Source organism: Rhyacophila brunnea, unplaced genomic scaffold, assembly GCF_057557595.1.
Source record: "Rhyacophila brunnea isolate RB1 unplaced genomic scaffold, BYU_Rbru_1.0 scaffold_9, whole genome shotgun sequence".
Taxonomy (NCBI): domain Eukaryota; kingdom Metazoa; phylum Arthropoda; class Insecta; order Trichoptera; family Rhyacophilidae; genus Rhyacophila; species Rhyacophila brunnea.
The window spans coordinates 5,440,621-5,459,744 of NW_028233361.1; the positions used below are offsets into that span (position 1 = coordinate 5,440,621).

Genomic DNA, 19,124 nt, shown 5'->3' on the forward strand with positions numbered 1-19,124 from the left:
TTCTGTTAATAAGCTAGTTATTTTCATATGATGTAATCATTCTTTCTCAATAATTACGTTTACTACGGAAACTTCACTACGCCTTTAGGATAATCTATCACTGGAGACAGAGACAACTTTCTTCAATTTTCCACTCCATTTGAAGTTGTAACAAGTAACAGACGAACATAATCATTCGTCGAATCGCTGATGTAAAGAAATCATCCACCCAGTATTCGATTTACGACTTGTTGACAGTTACCAATCGAATTTTCACACGGGCGCTCAAACTCTTATGTACCTACTTTTTTTTTCATTTCCAATTTCGTTATCTTTTCCGAGCGCGCGGTCGAGTGATTTTTACGCATACGTGTTGTTTATTGTCTCGTCTTTATCAGATGTTGAGGATATCATAAATTTTCTTAAAACACGCTTAGATTATGCGTGACGTTGTCCAACTGGACTGATGTCAATTTGGATGTGATTATTGATTAGTGGCGAAGACTGCATGTTGGAAGGATTTAGGCGATGCGTAACAAAAAAATGATATGACAGTTATTCTTACGGAATTTGAAGTTGAATTATGTCTCATCATCATTATATTACAGATACAATTTACTGAGCATAAAATCATTATATTTCAGTATTTTATGTAGTATTATATCTCTATAATTCAGTATTATATCTTACTGAAATGACAACACGTGCAATTTTATTTCACCACCCGCGGGCACGATCGTGCAACCCTTCACAGACGGTCGTTTTACAAACTCGGCCACAATGAGTACTGTGAAAAGCGCGTGAGATTAATTAATCCAATCAAACCAATCTAGATACAAATAGCATATTACATACATATAACAAATAACAGAAAGCTAAAACCCCTGTCGGTAGATTATCATAATTCTTTTTTCAAATATACGGTGCTATTTTTCCGGTATGCCGTAAGCTTTTGAAAAATCGCCTAGTTCACCCATACAATTTTGAATATTATCCGTGACGTCATCGGCGTGGTTGTTTAGTTTATGTATCATTCTCAAGAGATAGTGTGCTAAAGTGCAGTTTTGGTGTCACTTCTGCGCATATATTATATACATAAGACTGCGATCGGCCGCTATCGGCGGCTATCGAGGGTAGTTTATCATATTTATGTATTGAGGTATTATAATTGTTACATTAAGTTGTAATTGTTACAATAAGTGCTATGTTTTAACACCACCTCTCTTGGTTGTGTTAACTTTTAGAGCGAGTTAGACAGTTTAGACGGCTAACTTATTGTAATTATTATAATACCTCAATTCATACATATGATAAACTACCCTCGATACCCGCCGATAGCGGCCGATAGCTCTTGTGTATAGTAAAGATGCGCAGGAGGCATTGTCATACTTTTTCAATCGACAAATCTTTGCTAGGTACCCACAAGTCTCCCTTTTTTAATTTACTCTTATTAACCGAAAACCGATAAACCCCACTTACACCAAGGTGGAACTTTACTTAGGTATATATATATATTGTAGAGAAGAGATTATGTGATAGCTCGCAAATTGCGAAACCGTTTGTTTGAAAGCTCTCAATGTGACAGATCAATTCGCATTGCGACATAAAAGCGCCTAATTTTAATCAACTTCTCGCATCGTTTGACCACGTCTTTAGGATATTTTTCGGGCGGCAAAGGCTTTAAGCAGTAATTGCTGGCGGTCAACCTTCCCTTTGTCAACCCGCGCGACTGCCTCTTTGTGTATCGAAAACGCAAACACGAGGGCAGAATAAACAACTAGGTACATGTACATAATAACTACATGTCAAAACGCAAATATCTTCTTGGCTGTCGCGGTTGCCTTATCATTTGTTAGGCTGTCCGTATCAAAAGGCCTGGCATTAAATTAATAAGCTTTTATTAATAAATCAATGCGTAGGATTCATTTGTCACGTTTACGATATAGGCGTGTATTTACACAATTCAATATTTTGTGATAAACGACGTTTTTGTGTTTCAAGCGTAAATAGTTGGCTTTAACGGTTAGTTCCTTTTTTACATCGTATTATATTTTTAAATTAGAACAATGTATTTTTTTTTAATAAATATCATCAGCTATAATCTATCCACTGCTGGATGAAGGCCTCTTCAAGCTGATTCCACTTCCCTTGGTCCTGTGCGTTGCGTTTCCACGTACCTACTTCCGCAAAACTCCAGCGGCCCCTAGGTCTACCTTGCGAAGGATTTGTATTTCTTGGATACCACTGGATGACTAAATTTGTCCAACGATTGTCCCTTCTTCGAGCTATGTTCCAGCCCATTTACATTTGAGGTTGTTAGCAAACTCAAACTCGCAAACCCTTGTCTGTCTCCTTATCCACTCATTCCTCTTTTAGTCCTTTCGCGTTATGCCCAGCGTTCACCTCTTCATACCACGTTGTGCTACTCGTAAGTTTCTGGATCTCTCTTTTACTTAGGGTCCATGTTTCACAAATGCAGCGTAAATAAATATAAGCAAAATAAAACTGAAGAATATAGATCATTCCAAATTGTGTAAAATTACACATTTGCTGTGTGCGTATTTTTTGGTAGATTTTGACAATATTAAACATGTCTGTTTCAGAAAGTAGACTCCTCAATCAAGAATTTCCCTGGCGTTTTATAAATAATTTCAATAATATATAAAGCAACATGTATTCTGTCAATCTACATACGCCGTTATACATATTATTTTTTACCTATACATAATGGTATTATTATGTCGTAATATGCAGCCAATCACTAATATACAGCGCGAATTATATTATTATCAAGTTTTCTACCTCCCCCCGCATTTCATTTTGCGTGTTCGATATCACGTGCAGTTTTAGTAACATTAAAATGCCTAAACATTTGCGGAAACAGACGAAGAACATTATTTCGAATGTAGAAGTATTGTGAGGAGTGAACAGAAAAGAAAGCTTTTAATTCCTCTCAATAGAGTATCTGCTATGACACGTTACCACGCAAAGACAGTGATGTCTCTAGACAAAATACCGCCCCATATACGGTGGGACGCTCTGTAAGAGGAGGGTGCATCTTTAGTTTCGACGGCCAACGCAACTTCCGTGCGCACTGGTTAATAAGTCAGACTGTAATAATTATTCGCAAATCTGCGCATGTCGTTTCTGGTCACCAAGGACTCGAAGGGCAACGGAAGTAAACTAGACTTCGCGAACCATACAAAACTGTTAGACAGTCCTGTTAAACCTTTTATGTCAATTAATACATTTTATTTCCAACCAGTGTGCTGAATTTTTTAATCGAAAGATATTTTCGTTATTACTAAGTTTGGGTAGCTATTTCTATATATTCCAAATGATTCTCGATTTGCCATCTTTCGAGTAACTGCCGCCCCCAAGCGACCCTCAATCTGCCTACCCACACGGGACGTCACTGCGTAAATGTCATTTGACGTAATGGTATCATCGCGCAAAAGCCAAGTGACGTAAAAGTGTCTACGTCGTAGATAACTTGATATAGAAGTTGGTCTATGGCTAAGGTGCAGATGACTCAAACCTGAAAGTGACTATATTTGTAAAGCCGTCTACATAATGCAGGGGGAAAATAAAAAATAATGTTATAAATGTGCAGTACAATAGCGCCGCATGTCGCATTATTCCGTTGTTAAAATGGATTTCTTGAAGCTTTAAAATCTTTGGAGGCAAAAATTGATGAAGCAGGCGACTCCTGCGCCTGTGGGATAAACCGTCACCGCTGAAACATGGCCTCGATGCCATTGCTCTATTTCTATAAATTATGCCACGAGTTATGACTTATGGCAGCGTTTCTCAATTATTTTCAATCACAGAACCCTTTTATATATTGCACAATATGTCTGAAGAAGTGGGCCTTAAACGAAAATGTGTTCCTTTTGTTTAAAATTTCTTCAAATTCATCTTCTGATTCCTTAAAACACCACTGTAAAAACTTTTTTTTTATAGATCCAAAATTGCTATTTTTGCATAATTGCAAAAGACAATTAAAATATTTGCATTTATAAATGTATACTTTTTTCGTAGAATAACAACTTATTTTCAAGCAAAATCAACAATTTTTGGATAATCAAATTGTTTTTTAATTGATAATCGATATTTATAATGAATAAATACACAAGCAGAGAAGTGGAAATGTGATGATATCCATATCTTCACAAGTGATTTTAAATTATCCTAACTAAAATTGTTGAATTTTGCAAATGCTAATACTCTGGGCCGTTTCGTTATAGTACAGTTGTTTTGATTGTGATTAAAATATTTTAGATACTCCTCTTCAATCCCGTTGTTCATACAATATTGGGAACTCTCGTGGAATCTCATTTTGGGAAACACTGGCTTACAGGATTTCTAATTTCACTAATAATCCGTAAGTAATGAATAAATATTCATGAAATCTGTATTTCTCCGTGCCCCGGTATTACAGGGGGTTTATGTTTCTCGTGCAGCCATTTTGTTCATTTCAGTATGTCTGGAATAATAATAATTATTAATAATGGTTTATTTCACGTAAAATAATATACGTTCACTAATAATTATTTATTCCTCGTGTATTATATTTTGACATACGACACGATCTCTATAGTGATCAGATGATTGTGTGTGTGTTTTATGTAGGGATTGCGATCCCGGCCTCATTTCCGTGATTTCAGTACTTGTATTTATTTAATCCCGGAAAGAAATAAAAAATTTTGTCAAAAAATAATGCACCTACAGTAACCAAAATAAAACAGATTTTTCTAATAAAAATACGTGCAACAATCATATTATTTAGAGTCATACCTATTCAATATTTTGATTAGATAGGGATAAAGTTTTATGATTATCTCAAAAATGTTAACCTAGGCTTGTTTCAACACTTTTGTATGACAATTTTAACAAACTGCATTCTTAATTCAATCTACATATTATTATGTACTAAGTTTTACACAAACACGTTATTTCAAAATATTACAAATTTTGTCTATGTTTTTCGGAATTTCCATTGTTACCCATATGAAAATTGTTATTCAAACATACAGTTAATTTGAAATGAAGAAATCAAGCAGGATTTCCTAAGGCACCTGCTAGATTTTGCAAAAAATCTGTTTGACTATTAAATTTTAAAGTTATATTTTGAATTATTTGGTACGTAGGAAACACTCCTATTTCTAAAGTGAATTTATGAAGTTATGTTCATTATAATATGTAAAATAAAGAAATTTGAATTCATATGCCATCGGGTCTATTATATACACAAGGCGACTATCGACCGCTAAAATGATAAAGTGATACTATTTATTACATATTATGTATTGAGGTATTATAAGTATTACAATAAGTTAGCCGTCTAAACACTGAACAGTCAAAACTGTTTATCTCGCTCTAAATTTTATCACACTCAAGAGACGTGCTGTTATAATATAGCACTTATTGCAACAATTACAACCAACTTATTCTAATTGGTACAATAATTGCTAATACTTGGATACAAACCTACCCTAGTTAGCCGTTGTAGCGGTCGAAAGCAGCCTTGTGTGTAGAATAGGCCCGCATAAATGGAAATATAAGTTATAATATTAATTTACTAAATTTGATTGAGCTGAAACATTATCTTTACCGACTTTTTTTGCGAGGATCGATTGTTGATTGTCATTCTTTCGAACCCTTTTCTCCGTTTCCTAGAATCAAATACACACAAATACTATTGAATGGGAAAACAACATAATATGTATTTTATTTACCTTCGGGGGTCGGATTTATCAGAACAGAAGCGCAACGAACATTTATATTTGACTCTATTCTACGTTATTAACATTGGCTTTTCGTGTAAGCCTGAAAAAATGTATATATATACGAAAGTATACTTATACCTATTTGATGCCATTCCACTATGAAGAGTTACTAATGTGACTAATTTTGATTTACATAACTGCGTGACTTTTAATTTGCTCTGTCTAGTAGAGCAGTGCTTCCAAACAGTTTTACGTCACGGCACACTATTCATATCATATCTTTTTTCAAAATCGCTGTTTTAAGTGAACATATTAATATCATTGGTATATCTAGAATCTAGATGGATGATTGAAAAAGCTACATACGCAAAATTTCTAATTAAGATGAATATTCTACCTACTGGAGGCACCTAGCGGAAAAATACGAAGTTTGTAATATAAGACATTTTTTTTGATAATTGACATTTAAAATTGTTTTAATAAATAGATATAATATACCTACCTATATAATATCATCATTTAAAAGAAAATATTTTTGATTCAAGTCAAAGATAAACTTGCAGTTTAAAAAAAACTACAAAATGTGAATTCGTTAAAGGATTCCATCTTATTATTACATATTATTTTGTGGTCATATTTTTTATGAAAATTTAGTTTATTAAGTTTTCTCTAATGCATAGAAAAGATTTTTGAGTATAAATAGTGGAAAAACTTGAACTTGTGCAGATTGCGATTTCTTCTAGAGCGCACGAATTACAAAAATGCTAAGTTTAATTATTTTCACCATTATTATTTCTGACTGCTCATTGCACGTATTGAAGCGTATTGCACCGTTTTCTCTCGCTCGGCGTCGCTCTAACTACGTCATATTTTCTTTCAAAAGTATCGAACTTCATGCTTATGTGGTATGTTTATAATTCATAGTTTTAATGTTATTTATATCAAATCTAATTCGGTGTTGTCACAATATTGCCCATTCGTCCATTCTTGGAATCTAGGAGGTCTCCCCTTTCTTTCATTGAATGACCAAATTTGAATTTTGAGGCAAAGAATTTCGAATTTGATCGTACTTTTCAGTGTTTCAGTCAAAATAATATTGACGCTTGTATTCAAGTATGCTTGGATGTTGCCATACTGAATTAAAATCAAATCAACGGCTAAACGTTTAATACAATTTATTGACTTTGCCAGTAAAATGTACATGCTGGTATTTGTTTAATTTAATGTCCATTTTTTTGTAAAGAGTGTTATTTAAATGCTCGATTTTTCCTGTCAGCGACAATACCTTGCGGCACACCGGTTGAGATGCTCTGTAAAAAAATGTTTTTAAATGATGCGAAGTGATTTTTTTATTTCGCCGTTGATAGCGAAACCTTGTAGCAAATCTGCTATTGTGCTTTAGTTGGAAGTTCATAAAAGTTAATGTTAATGGCGGACGTAAAAAAATAATGAGTGGGACGATGCGAAAGATTATACAACACACAAACAACACCCCATACCGATCGGTCATGTCAAAACTTCCATGGTTAACGTTCAGACATTTCGACTCCTGGACGTGACGTAGGTATGATGTATTTTTCTGAATATCATGCCATCTTGATTGGCATTATTACAATTATAGAAATTAGATTTATATTTCTCCCAAAAACCCACCCTAATTTGCCATTTATTTCGAAATCCCTACATTATTTTCGTTTGATTTTTGAAAAACTTATCGTGTGTGATTCTGCTAGGAACAATATTTTGTTTTATTTTTAATCAATATCATATACGATTTGGCCTCGCAGCTACCTACTTTGTTGAATACCACTAAGCTCCTTCATGACAATTTTACATGTATAGGTGAATTAATAAATATACTTTTTCTTGATATAAAACTTTTTTTTCAATTGAGGGCAAAGAACATAGCTACGTTTTAGGGGGCTGCAAAGTAATATGTGTACCGTCAATAAGGCTATCGTGGGACGAACACGTTTAAAGCCTTCACCACCAACCAGCCTGAATCAATCCACTGTTGGATGAAGGCGTTTGTCAACTTGACTGTGTCGTCTTTCTAACGGTTTCCAGGTCTTCCTTTCCGATGTTTACTACCTCTTCGGTTATATCTGGATGACTAGATTTGAAAGCATTTGGTAAGCTTATATATCCGCAATGTGCGTTAGAGTAAGATAGAATTTCTACGGCTGAATTAAATATTTTTTGTACACGTCGCCGGTAAATATTGATTTGAATGACTACATTCGTTTAAAAACTGCGAGCACGTGCTGCTGAATTTTTTTTTTTTTGTGTTAAATGATATAAAGTTAGCGGTAATTATTATTTTCAGTTAATTTAGTAGAAAATATGGTGAACTATGTTGTATTTAAATTTGGTAGCCGTACTGAGAGGTACCATGATGTTATGTTATAACGTTTCATAGTTAAGCTAATAATAATAAAATTGAGATTCTACTGTGCGTTATACCCAAGAAACACGGCTTCATTTTGCCGAACAATAGCCACTCTCTTTATATTATTACGCAAACCTTTTTTCGTTCCCTTATCCCAATAGTCCAGTTTTTATCCTAACGCGTTATGTTATGTCCAGCTACACCTGGAATTACTAGACCTCTTTTACTGGGAAATGAGAATTCAGGTTTTGCATGGACATAATATACATATTCTCACTTATAATATTGCCCAAATAATGCTATATCGTTTTTCTCGTTACTGTTTTCTCTTAATATAGAACCTCCCTTTTAAACTCCTGTCTACTGATCGGTATGAGATCAATAATAAATATTATACTTCAAATTGGCCGCCGCTGACTTGAAGTCTAAGAAAAACTTAGGCGTTTACTAAATAATAAATTAATTTATCATTTGGTATTCACGTATATCATTCTTGGAGCTATATAATGTGCGAAAACGAAATTCCAACGTATACTTGAGTAGAGAGAATTAAAATATTACCAGCAATAATACAGTAATTAACAATATTTAAAATCTTTTTTTGTTCCCCACTCACGATTTTCGAATTAACAATTCCCACCACTTTTACTCTTACTAAGTGTAAGGCGATGTCTCTGCATACCAGAGGAACCTAGCGGAAAAATACTAAGATTGCAATTTGAGATTACAAATTAATAATATTAATACTATCGACCGAAGTTACTTGATAGAATTTGAATTTAAATCCATTAGAATTTAAACTGTATTAATTAATAAATATGTATCAACATTTAAAAACATTTAAAAGAAAAATATATTTTTATTTTAAGACGAAGATGAACTTATAATTTAAAATTTTTTATAAAATGTGAATTTGAAAGGATCCCATCTTATTATTATTATTACATAATTATTATTTTATGGACTTTACTTATTATTACTTGATTATTTTTACCAGTTCTTTGGCTGTCAACTCGAATTATTCAAAAGTCTAAAAGAGTCACTCCAATCTCTATTATTAAACGTTTTTGAAAATTTTGTAAACAAATTGTTCTGGTTTTAAATTGATGAAACATTGTGGTCACAACAAAATTATTGTTTTGAGGTGTCATGGTGACTATGTCTTTCCATCAATATCATCATTGAGTATGTAATAGTTTTTTTAATAAACTTTCGAATTTTTCCGCACGTGAAATTGTCTGGGTACGAATAAATATGCCTAATTATTATGACCGCATCTAACAATATTCCGTCCGTCTTTGATTGCAGGTATTCGTGAACGGCGAGATGGTGACGTCGATCGGCGACGGAGGCAGCTTCGGCGAGCTGGCCCTCATCTACGGAACTCCTCGCGCGGCGACGGTCCGTGCCAAGACGCACACTAAGCTCTGGGGGCTGGACAGGGACTCCTACAGACGTATCCTCATGGGGTCCACCATACGCAAGCGCAAGATGTACGACGAATTCCTTTCGCGTGTCTCTATCCTCGGTGAGAACCTGTCATCACTGGAGAATTGAATCTTCCATTCAATATTTTCGTATTAGATTTCTACTCATCGTTATTAGATCACGAATAGCGAATCACATAAAATTAAATACCTAATGAATATTATTATTTAAAAAAAAAATCTGTACAGTAAAATCCAAGCAAATAATGGATTCTAAAACCTGCATAAAATTTAATTCTGCAAAAATGCATTAAGTGTGATAATTAGGGCCCGGATGTATATGCTAGTGCATGTTTTGTTAGGGTGTATGCACAGCTATGAGAGTTGCACAGAAATCTGATTTGAAAGACACAGAATCCAAAAATAAAATTTTATTGTGCATATAAATGCATATTTGAGACGTTAGAGCATATTTGAGACATTAGTGCATATTTCATAAATAAATGCATATTTTAGAGCTTTTGAATGTATAATTTTAGTTTTTTTTAATTATTTTGTCGAAATATAACTAAGTTAGGAAGGAAGATAGTTTAGGTGCACTTGCATTTTTAATGCCATCTCCGAGCTGTGGATTTATCAGTGGAAAAAGTGAAGTCAACTCGGGCACTATTGTTTAAAGTTTGCCTAAGTGGACGTTGAGAGGTAATTTTCCGCATATAAACAAAATACTGACAGATACCTATGCGGAAAAATTTAATGCCAGAGCATAATATTAAAAAAAATAATGTATTTTTTTCGGGCAAAAACAGAAAATAGTATTTAGGAATAGTTAAGTGTGTCGTTTTTGTTTTTCAAGTTATGTTTGGTTAACATTGCATTTATTATTCTATTATTTGTAGGTACTTGTGAAAAAACTATCTTGAAAATTGTAATTGATTAACTTTATATTCTTTGTTTGTGTTTTTCGTTCTGATATCGTATTATGTTGAAAAATTATTAACAAGTTATTCGATTTTTTGTCAGTAATATTGGGTAAAGTGGGTATTTACAATTTTTTCCCACAAAAAATGTCAATTTTTAACTGCATATTTCTTCGGTTTTAGTGCATATTTTATTGATTTTAAGTGCATACGTGCATGCATATAACCATGTTTTTTGTTGCATACAAATCCGGGCCCTAGTGATAATATTCTGTCTTTTGATTTTGTAAGTTTGCATTTCTACAAAAGCAAAACAGGTATTCAATGGAGACGTAGGGCTCCATTCATGCCTTCCTTCATAAAATAACGCTGTAACACAGGTATTTTTTAGTGATCACAGCCACAGGTGGATAATTATTATCATCGTCTTCTTCATCTAATTTTTAACAATAGGAACTTGTAATGTAGGTATCCTAATTTTTTTCATTGCTCAATATTTTGAAGATCTCTAAGCCTAAGGCCTGTGTGTGAAAATGTTCATAGACAATGTCGTTTTTGGGCATTTCACACACTTATACATTTGAGTTGCGCACACCGCTGCCGCTCCGTCAACTCAGGCCTTACGTTAAAAGTAGCTAGAAACAGCTGCCATCGTCAATAATTCTAGACAATTATTGTAGAACTAACACAGAATATGGGAGTTTTTACATTTTAAATTGGAACCTTACGTAACCTTACGATCAGTTTTAATTTCATACAATACAGGCTGTATATAATATAATATAGATGTAGGTTTTTATTAACAAATTGCGTAATAAAAACTTTTTTCAATAACCATCGTTTATTGAACTATGTAGGTACCTACCTAATAACATTAAAATTCGAATTCTATAAGAATGTCAAATTCTTATGTATTACTTTTATTTTTTTTCAGAGAGCTTAGAAAAATGGGAACGTCTAACCGTAGCAGATTCTTTGGAGTCCGTCACTTTTGAAGACGGAGAGACGATAGTCCGGCAGGGAGAACCCGGAGATGACTTCTTCATCATTCTTGAAGGTAAGCATTTAATATCCAGTAAAAAAGCCATTAAAATCCTAACATTACCAATCAAATCAAAAGTTTAATAATCACCAAGATATCTGAGTGATAACGTTGTCGGCCTATAATGTCGGGTTCGAATCTCGGGTTTGGCAAAAAAATTACATGTTGTTTTTTTTCAACGTGTAATTGTCCCAGAGTATAGACCTAGTGTCTTAATATGTTGAGCAAGTGGCTAACATTCATTTCTAGTTAAAAAAAATCTGTCAATACAACCTCCACTCTGGAGACCGATATCAAGTTATTTGGATCAAACATGGTTAAAAAAAAATATGTTTACTGACCTCTTCAAAGAAGTCAAACAATTTTCAAAATCATAGTTGAATAATCCTTTTACATTGTCATACATTTAAGTGTAAGTGTAATTCATGATGCATTTATGAGACATAATTACAATAAAATAAAATTTACTACCACAACATTACTAAAGAGAGTAATATAATATATTGCTTTAAAAAAATATTATAATATTATTATTACCGCAGACGTGAGACGACTGTTTTTGTCTGCTGTCCTCTTAAATATAATAATATAAATATGACTGAATGTAATTCATTTAAATTTAGAAATGTCGACTGTAAACAAAGCAGTTCAGTGTAATGGTGAAGATCTCGTGTCTGCTGCACCAAATCGTGTGTTAGTGATTGTGGAATTATTGCTAAAAAAAGTTGAAAAATTAGAAGAACGGTTGAATAAAACGTGTACCTGTCAGTTGGTGTGCCCCCCTCCGGCCCCGCGCGATGCACCATCCGCCGCTTTACCGAGCAAGCCGAAATCCAACAAATCGGTAATTAGCGGTAATGGGCCAATTAAGGAATCGAGTGTCAAACAGAAATCAGCAACAACTGCGACTCTATCTAATACGATGACGTCCCGAATAACCAGGTCACAGAAGGTTTTAGATAACATCAGTAAAAAGTCTACGACCGAGATCTCTTAAACGCGGGAAAGTACTTCTGATCCAGAGCGTGACATCAAAGAGATATTTCGGCTGTTGGACGATCTACTGAAGACGGAAAATGGTCTACAGTAGTGAAGAAGAAGCGACCAGCGGCTGTCCGTGGCATCTTAGGCAGAGGAGTGAATGGGGAGCGATGTAGTTAAAAACTACCACTTCTACCCCTTTCACCCAGAGACGTCTGCTGCGGATATGTCTGATTATTTACAAAAACTTGCAAATTGTAACGCCGAATTTACAATTGCAAAGCTAAAGTCAAAAGGGGACTACGCATCTTTTAAGATAGGGATCCCTGTTAAACTGAGTACGTTGATTCTAAAGCCTGATAATTGGCCACGTTACTCATTCATTAAAGAATGGGTGTCAAAAATTGAAACACCACGGCTGCCAACCAGCTGACTTAACAATGAAAATAATAATTGCCCAAGGCAATTATTGTTCTACTACCAAAATGTACGTGGCTTAAAGACAAAAGCTGTCGATTTTTTGAGAAATGTTTTGGCTGACGACTATGATGTCATAGGGTTAACTGAAACATGGCTCAATGACAGTGTTTTTAATCGCGAATATTTTGGAAGTGAGTACTTAGTCTTTAGGAGGGATCGAGATTCCGGCGCAGGCCACAGGCAGGGTGGAGGCTGTCTTTTGGGGGTTAGAAGCATGGAGGGGTTGAAGGCCGAACGTGTCCATGCTTTAGAGACTTCAAATGAGGACCTTTGGGTGAAACTAACCTGTGATGGAGTCACTATTTATGTTTGTGTTGTATATTTTCCTCCAGCTAGTGACGTGGAGGTGTATAAATGTTTTGTTGAGAATATGCTATCTAGTGTCAACTTGATTGGAGACAGAAGTATTATTGTGATGGGAGATTTTAATCTAACTTCAGCGCGCAACGGTGAAAGGGTCAATAGTGACCTGGAATTTATGTGCACTGTTTTTGGATTTTCTCAGTACAATGATATTTCCAACTCTAGTAATGGGCTTCTGGATAGGGTATTCAGCAACATCAATTTGTCAGTTTCCCGATGCATGTCCCCTCTTGTACGGGAGGATGACTATCATCCTACTTTGGTTTTTGTGCTCAGGTTTCGGTCGATTCGCCCGCTACGAACTGAAATACCCTCACATGAAACCGATCGGTGCAGGGGATGGAAGTTTGAAGGTGGAAACTTCAAGCTACTTTGCTCATTAATGAGTGAAGTAGATTGGAGTGAGTTGCATGGGATTTGTGATGTAAATGAGGCGGTACAATTCTTTTATAATACTGTATATAATGTGTTTGATGAATGTTTTTCAAGGAGCTGGCCATGTCGTGGTGGAAGGCGATACCCGAGGTGGTTTTCTCGAGAGATTATTGGGGACATTCAGATCAAGCATTGCTATCACAAAGCTTGGAAGGCTGAGCATGGTCAACGCGACTATGAAATGTTTAGCCTTTATCGCTTGAGAGTGAGGCAAGCTGTTCGAATGGCCTATCGAACATATATGGAATCGGTAGAAGATTGCATTCGTGAAAATCCCAAATCGTTTTGGGATTAAATTAAATCATTAAGAAGGGAGGCGGGTATGCCGATTCGATGAGTTGGAAAGGCGAAGAGGTGACCGGACATGGAGTGGCAAAAGCATTTGCTGGTCACTTCAGGTCTTTCTACGCAAGTAGTATTCCTTATTTGGATGTTGCCTCCACGTCGAGACAGCCATCATGCGGTGCCCAGTCCATTGATATTTTTCCAGTTGATCAGAGTGATGTGTTAAAATTTATTAAAAAACTAAAAAATACTCACTCTTTGAGACCTGATAACGTCCCTACATTTTTTTTAAAGGGGTGTGTTGATTTTGTCAAAGGCCCACTTGCATATATATATAATCTTACAATGGAGACAGGTATCTTTCCGGAAACGTGGAAGATGTCGAAGGTTACTCCAATCCATAAGAGTGGTACAGAGTCATCAGTGGAAAATTACAGGCCGGTAGCTGTTCTCTCTGCACCAGCAAAAGTTCTTGAGATGATCATGCACAACATGATTTCTCCAAAAATTGAGTCATTTATAATAAATGAACAGCATGGATTTAGAGCAGGCCAATCAACGGAAACTAACCTGATGGTATTTACCAATTATGTGTCATCGGCCCTGGATAGAGGCCACCAGGTTGACTGTTCTTACAATGACTTCTCAAAAGCACTTGACAAAGTCGATCATGATGTCCTGATGGAAAAACTCCAACTTATTGGATTGTCTGATCGATTTTTGAAGCTATTCGGGAGTTATTTTAGGAACCGTCAACAATACGTATCGTACGGCCTTTATCAGTCACAGAGCATTTACACATTTTCTGGTGTCCCTCAGAGCTCAAACTTAGGGCCGTTGCTGTTCACGATTTTTATAAATGACATAGCATTGGTAATAAAAAATGCTATGTTTTTGTTGTTCGCTGATGACTTGAAACTCTTTTTGGAAGTTGTCACCTTGGACGATTGTCGTCAGCTCCAACTTGATATAGATAATATATTAGATTGGGGCAGGCGTAACAAACTAGAATTCAATATTGATAAATGCAATCTTTTGTCGTTTACCAGAGCCTCAAAAGTGTTGTTTTTCCAATACTCGATGCATGGCAGAGTTCTGTCACGAATATCATCTGTAAGGGATCTTGGCATTACGTTTGAGAGTAGACTGACATTTATTAGCCATATAGTTACCATTTGTAACAAGGCGCTTAAAATGTTGGGCGTCGTCATGCGTACTTCCCGGGTCTTTTCGGATGTTACTGTATTAAAACTTTTATTTAATTCTTTAGTTCGAAGCAGACTTGAGAGTGGGTCTATTGTTTGGGCACCGCATCAGTTGAAGTATGGCCTTATGGTGGAGAGGGTTCAGAAGAAATTCTTGAGACTCCTTTATTTGAGGTTGTACGGATACTATCCGTGGCTTTATCCAACTGACTTTCTCTTAGGCATGCTTACATACTGCAGTATGCAATTTAGAAGAAATCTTTATTTAGCTACGTATTTTTTTCGACTTATACGAGGTATAAATGAGAACTCTGCCATTCTGGGCAGTGTTGACCTGTGTGTCCCTGATAACTATCTTAGAAATAGAGAACATCAGTTGTTTATTCTCTCAAGGTGCAGAACCAACCTGCCACTGGTAATGCCAATTGGGAGGGCGATAACTATGTTCAACGAAATTGCTTCGGGTGTTGATATATTCCACCTATGTGAGGATGAGTATAGGTGGACGTTATTTTATAAATTTTTAAAATAGGGTCTGCTTAACTCATCCGGTGTATTTCCATGTTCCTATATAATTAATATTTTTGTATGTACATATTTCTACTGTTTAATAACATACTATCTATCTCTTTTTTTATGTCATGTTGTGAACGTCTTAAACTTATATTTTGTAATGTCCACAATATGTAAAAATAAATAAATTGAATTGAATTGAAAAAAGAAATAGAGCCCAAACACGTTGATGGTTTTGCAATTATAATTATTGTTTAAGCATCTACAATGGTTTTCTTTCTGTCAAACTCAATTTTTGTATATTTCCTGTATATCCAGAAACAAAAAAAATTGTACAAATTAAAAATGTAAAAAAACATCAGTGCCCTCAATCTACTTTTTGAGATAGTGAAACTTAAAGATTACATTATCGTTGTTGATTTTGCACATGTTTAATATCTGTAAAAAATATTTTATTTATTACAGTATCCAAAACATTAATTCAAAATTACTTATTTCAAAAAAATAATTATTAATAATATAATAAATAATACATTCCAGCTTTACATTTTACAAAAGTTTTTTTACTAATATGGTTACATAGACAAAGACTTCCTGAGTATTGAAATTAAAATGAAATATTTTTAATATATTTAAAACTAGGTATGTACCTACGTATTAGTAAATGTGTATATAGATATATATATATATATATTTTTTAAAGAACATATTCGATTTGATGTGACCAAACTTTATTAGATGTTTCCTTTGCAACTAAACCTTTAAAAAAATTGGAGAACCTAATAGATCTGATTCTAAATATTGTTATATTTTGTGTGTATTGTGTAGGTTGTGCCCTGGTACTGCAACAACGCTCGGAGGGCTCAGGGCCACGCGAGGAGATGGAGGTGGGGCGGCTCGGGGCCAGCGACTACTTTGGTGAGATCGCCCTCCTCCTGGACCGGCCACGCGCTGCGACCGTGCGCGCTGTCGGCCCCCTCAAATGCGTCAAACTCGATCGTGCCAGGTACGTTCAGACCTTAGTTCAATTCATACCCAGTACCATGAATCGAGATTTTTCCTAATTCTAATTTTTTTTATTTAAATTCAAAAGGTAGACCAGTAATTGTTAGTTGTGACTCAGCTATGTTCGTTGTCGATGAACATGGGGTAATGTTTTGGGACCCGCGGAAATGACGAATTCGAAATCCGGTTCTGTGCCAAAGCGAAGATGCTCGCGGATATGGCCGGGCGAGCGTCTGAGGCGTCTTTGAAGACAGAATGCCAGTCTCAGGCGTTTGTTTTGAATAATTTAAAATTCGGAAGAATACTGGTCCAATAATGAGACATTTAGCAAATGATTGGTTAGTGTTTATGATAAACTTTCAATATATTTCAAAAAAAAAATAATAAGGTTAATTTTTACTAAAAAATTCGCGGCCTCTCACTTGCTGCCATACAAAACTTTCCGGCACTTAATAAAAATGAACGACATTAAATCAACTCTTGACTTTGGTAAAGCCTTATTAATTTGTGATTTTTTTTATAAATCATTACATTATTGATTTGTAAATTAATCCAGTCACCCGGCAATTATCACCATGCAATGCAATGAACTTAAAACAATGAAAGAAAAACATATTCCAAATTTACATTATTCTATTTCCACATCAACAACGTCGTCTTATAGGTATATACATATAGCAGTAGCAAAGGGTGGGGTAGGCTGTTAAGATCCGCCATAAATAGAGCTCATTAAACTTTGTTAGTCGTACGTATTTGTTTTTATTGAACTAAGACTACAATTTACAGAGGGTGTTGGTTAGTTTTTAAATATGAATTAAACCCTGCCTAAACCAAACCATAATAGTTTTGGTATATTTTGGAGGATACGACAAAATTCTGCACACTTTTTCATTCATCCTTATTTGTTTTCGTCGGATTAAGAATGAATGTGTATTACAAGTATTGTTAGTTAATTTTTTTAAATTCAATAAGCCCTGCCTACCCAAACTATAATAGATAAAAAATAATATTATATCTATAAAATATCCAACATTATATGTATGATATAGTTTTTGATATTTTATAGATATATGAGTATTTTTTGACTATTATCTAATAATGGCTTGGTCTACGCAAGTTTTAATTAATTTTAAAAACTAATCAATAGGTACTATCTGCATATTGTAGTCTTAGCTCAATGAAAACAAATATGTATGACTGACAAAGTTTAATGTAAACTATTTATGTCCGACCTTAACAGCCTACCTCCACACTTCGCCAGTGGTATATACCTATATTATGTGCTTTTTATTGTTTTTACATCGATGTACGTATTTTTGCGTATGCGTATTTCCCACTTCTTATTTTCTTCTCAAACACTTTCAGTTCACCCTGCTAAACTGAAAATTGATGAATACCCGATAATAGCCAATGTCGTAGGACTATTTATTCAACCTCTACCTATTTCTTATTCTTGATGCGGACTGTTAGTTTTTCCAATAGATAATGTCAGATTAATTTTTTTTAAATTTTGACAACAAAATTTGTTCTGTCCAGCACTCTTTAGAGGTTTTATGATTTTCTTATAATTATAGTGTAATATCTGTATAGCATAAATTTCCAGCGATTTCACCCCTCATCCCTATTATTAATCTTACTAGAGAGTTGCTCTGCTTACAATAATTATTAACATTGTTTCTATTTAATTTCAGATTTGAACGTGTGCTGGGACCATGCGCAGACATCCTTAAAAGAAATATTACCCAGTATAATAGTTTTGTCTCCTTATCTGTTTAAATGTTTTCAGTATATTATTTTTGTTTCTTTTAATTTTAGTATTTCCCTGAAATGTGCCGTTAACTAAGCGGTTAACATAATCGTGGTGTTACTGCCAAAAGTTGGTAAGTCTCGAAATCATGTTATGGAGTTATTACAATTTGAAGTTTGACATGCCCTCTGAAATCCGGCATAATTTGATTTTTTTTTCTAGCATACATATTTATTTATAGACACATAATCCGTTGGCAACTCTAAGTACCTAAATTATCGACTTACCAACTTTTAGCAGCAACCCCACGATATTACGTTTGTGCCTGTTTTCATTTTCCGGTTATCGTTTCGAGTGAACGTTACGTGTATATAAAGATGTACCCTTGAAACAGAATTTAATTAATACCACATATTAAAAATATATTGCTCGTCATGTAAAAAATATTTGATGTATGAACATGTAGAACTCGTTAAAAGTTACATATTATATATTTTCAAAGGCGTTATTGACTAACGTCCGGAAGTGCAGCTCATATATTCAATGAAACTAATATTGGGTTCTTCATTTCAAAAAGAAATAATCATTTATAATATGTAAATGAAATACTTAATATAAAAAAAA

General features: G+C 34.5%; 1 protein-coding gene across 7 annotated transcripts in view; it reads left to right on the forward strand.

The window, feature by feature from the left end:
• Pka-R1 (protein kinase, cAMP-dependent, regulatory subunit type 1) overlaps nucleotides 1-19,116 on the forward strand; it is a 285,462-nt gene extending 266,346 nt beyond the window's left edge. For all 7 annotated transcript variants that reach the window (XM_085959467.1, XM_085959468.1, XM_085959469.1 and 4 more), the window contains 4 exons: nucleotides 9,406-9,625; nucleotides 11,379-11,501; nucleotides 16,577-16,754; nucleotides 18,445-19,116. In XM_085959467.1, the coding sequence (XP_085815593.1) occupies nucleotides 9,406-9,625; nucleotides 11,379-11,501; nucleotides 16,577-16,754; nucleotides 18,445-18,529 (606 nt within the window). In that variant the 3' untranslated portion in view covers nucleotides 18,530-19,116. The remainder of the gene's footprint in view (nucleotides 1-9,405; nucleotides 9,626-11,378; nucleotides 11,502-16,576; nucleotides 16,755-18,444) is intronic.
• The last annotated feature ends 8 nt before the right edge of the window (nucleotides 19,117-19,124 follow it).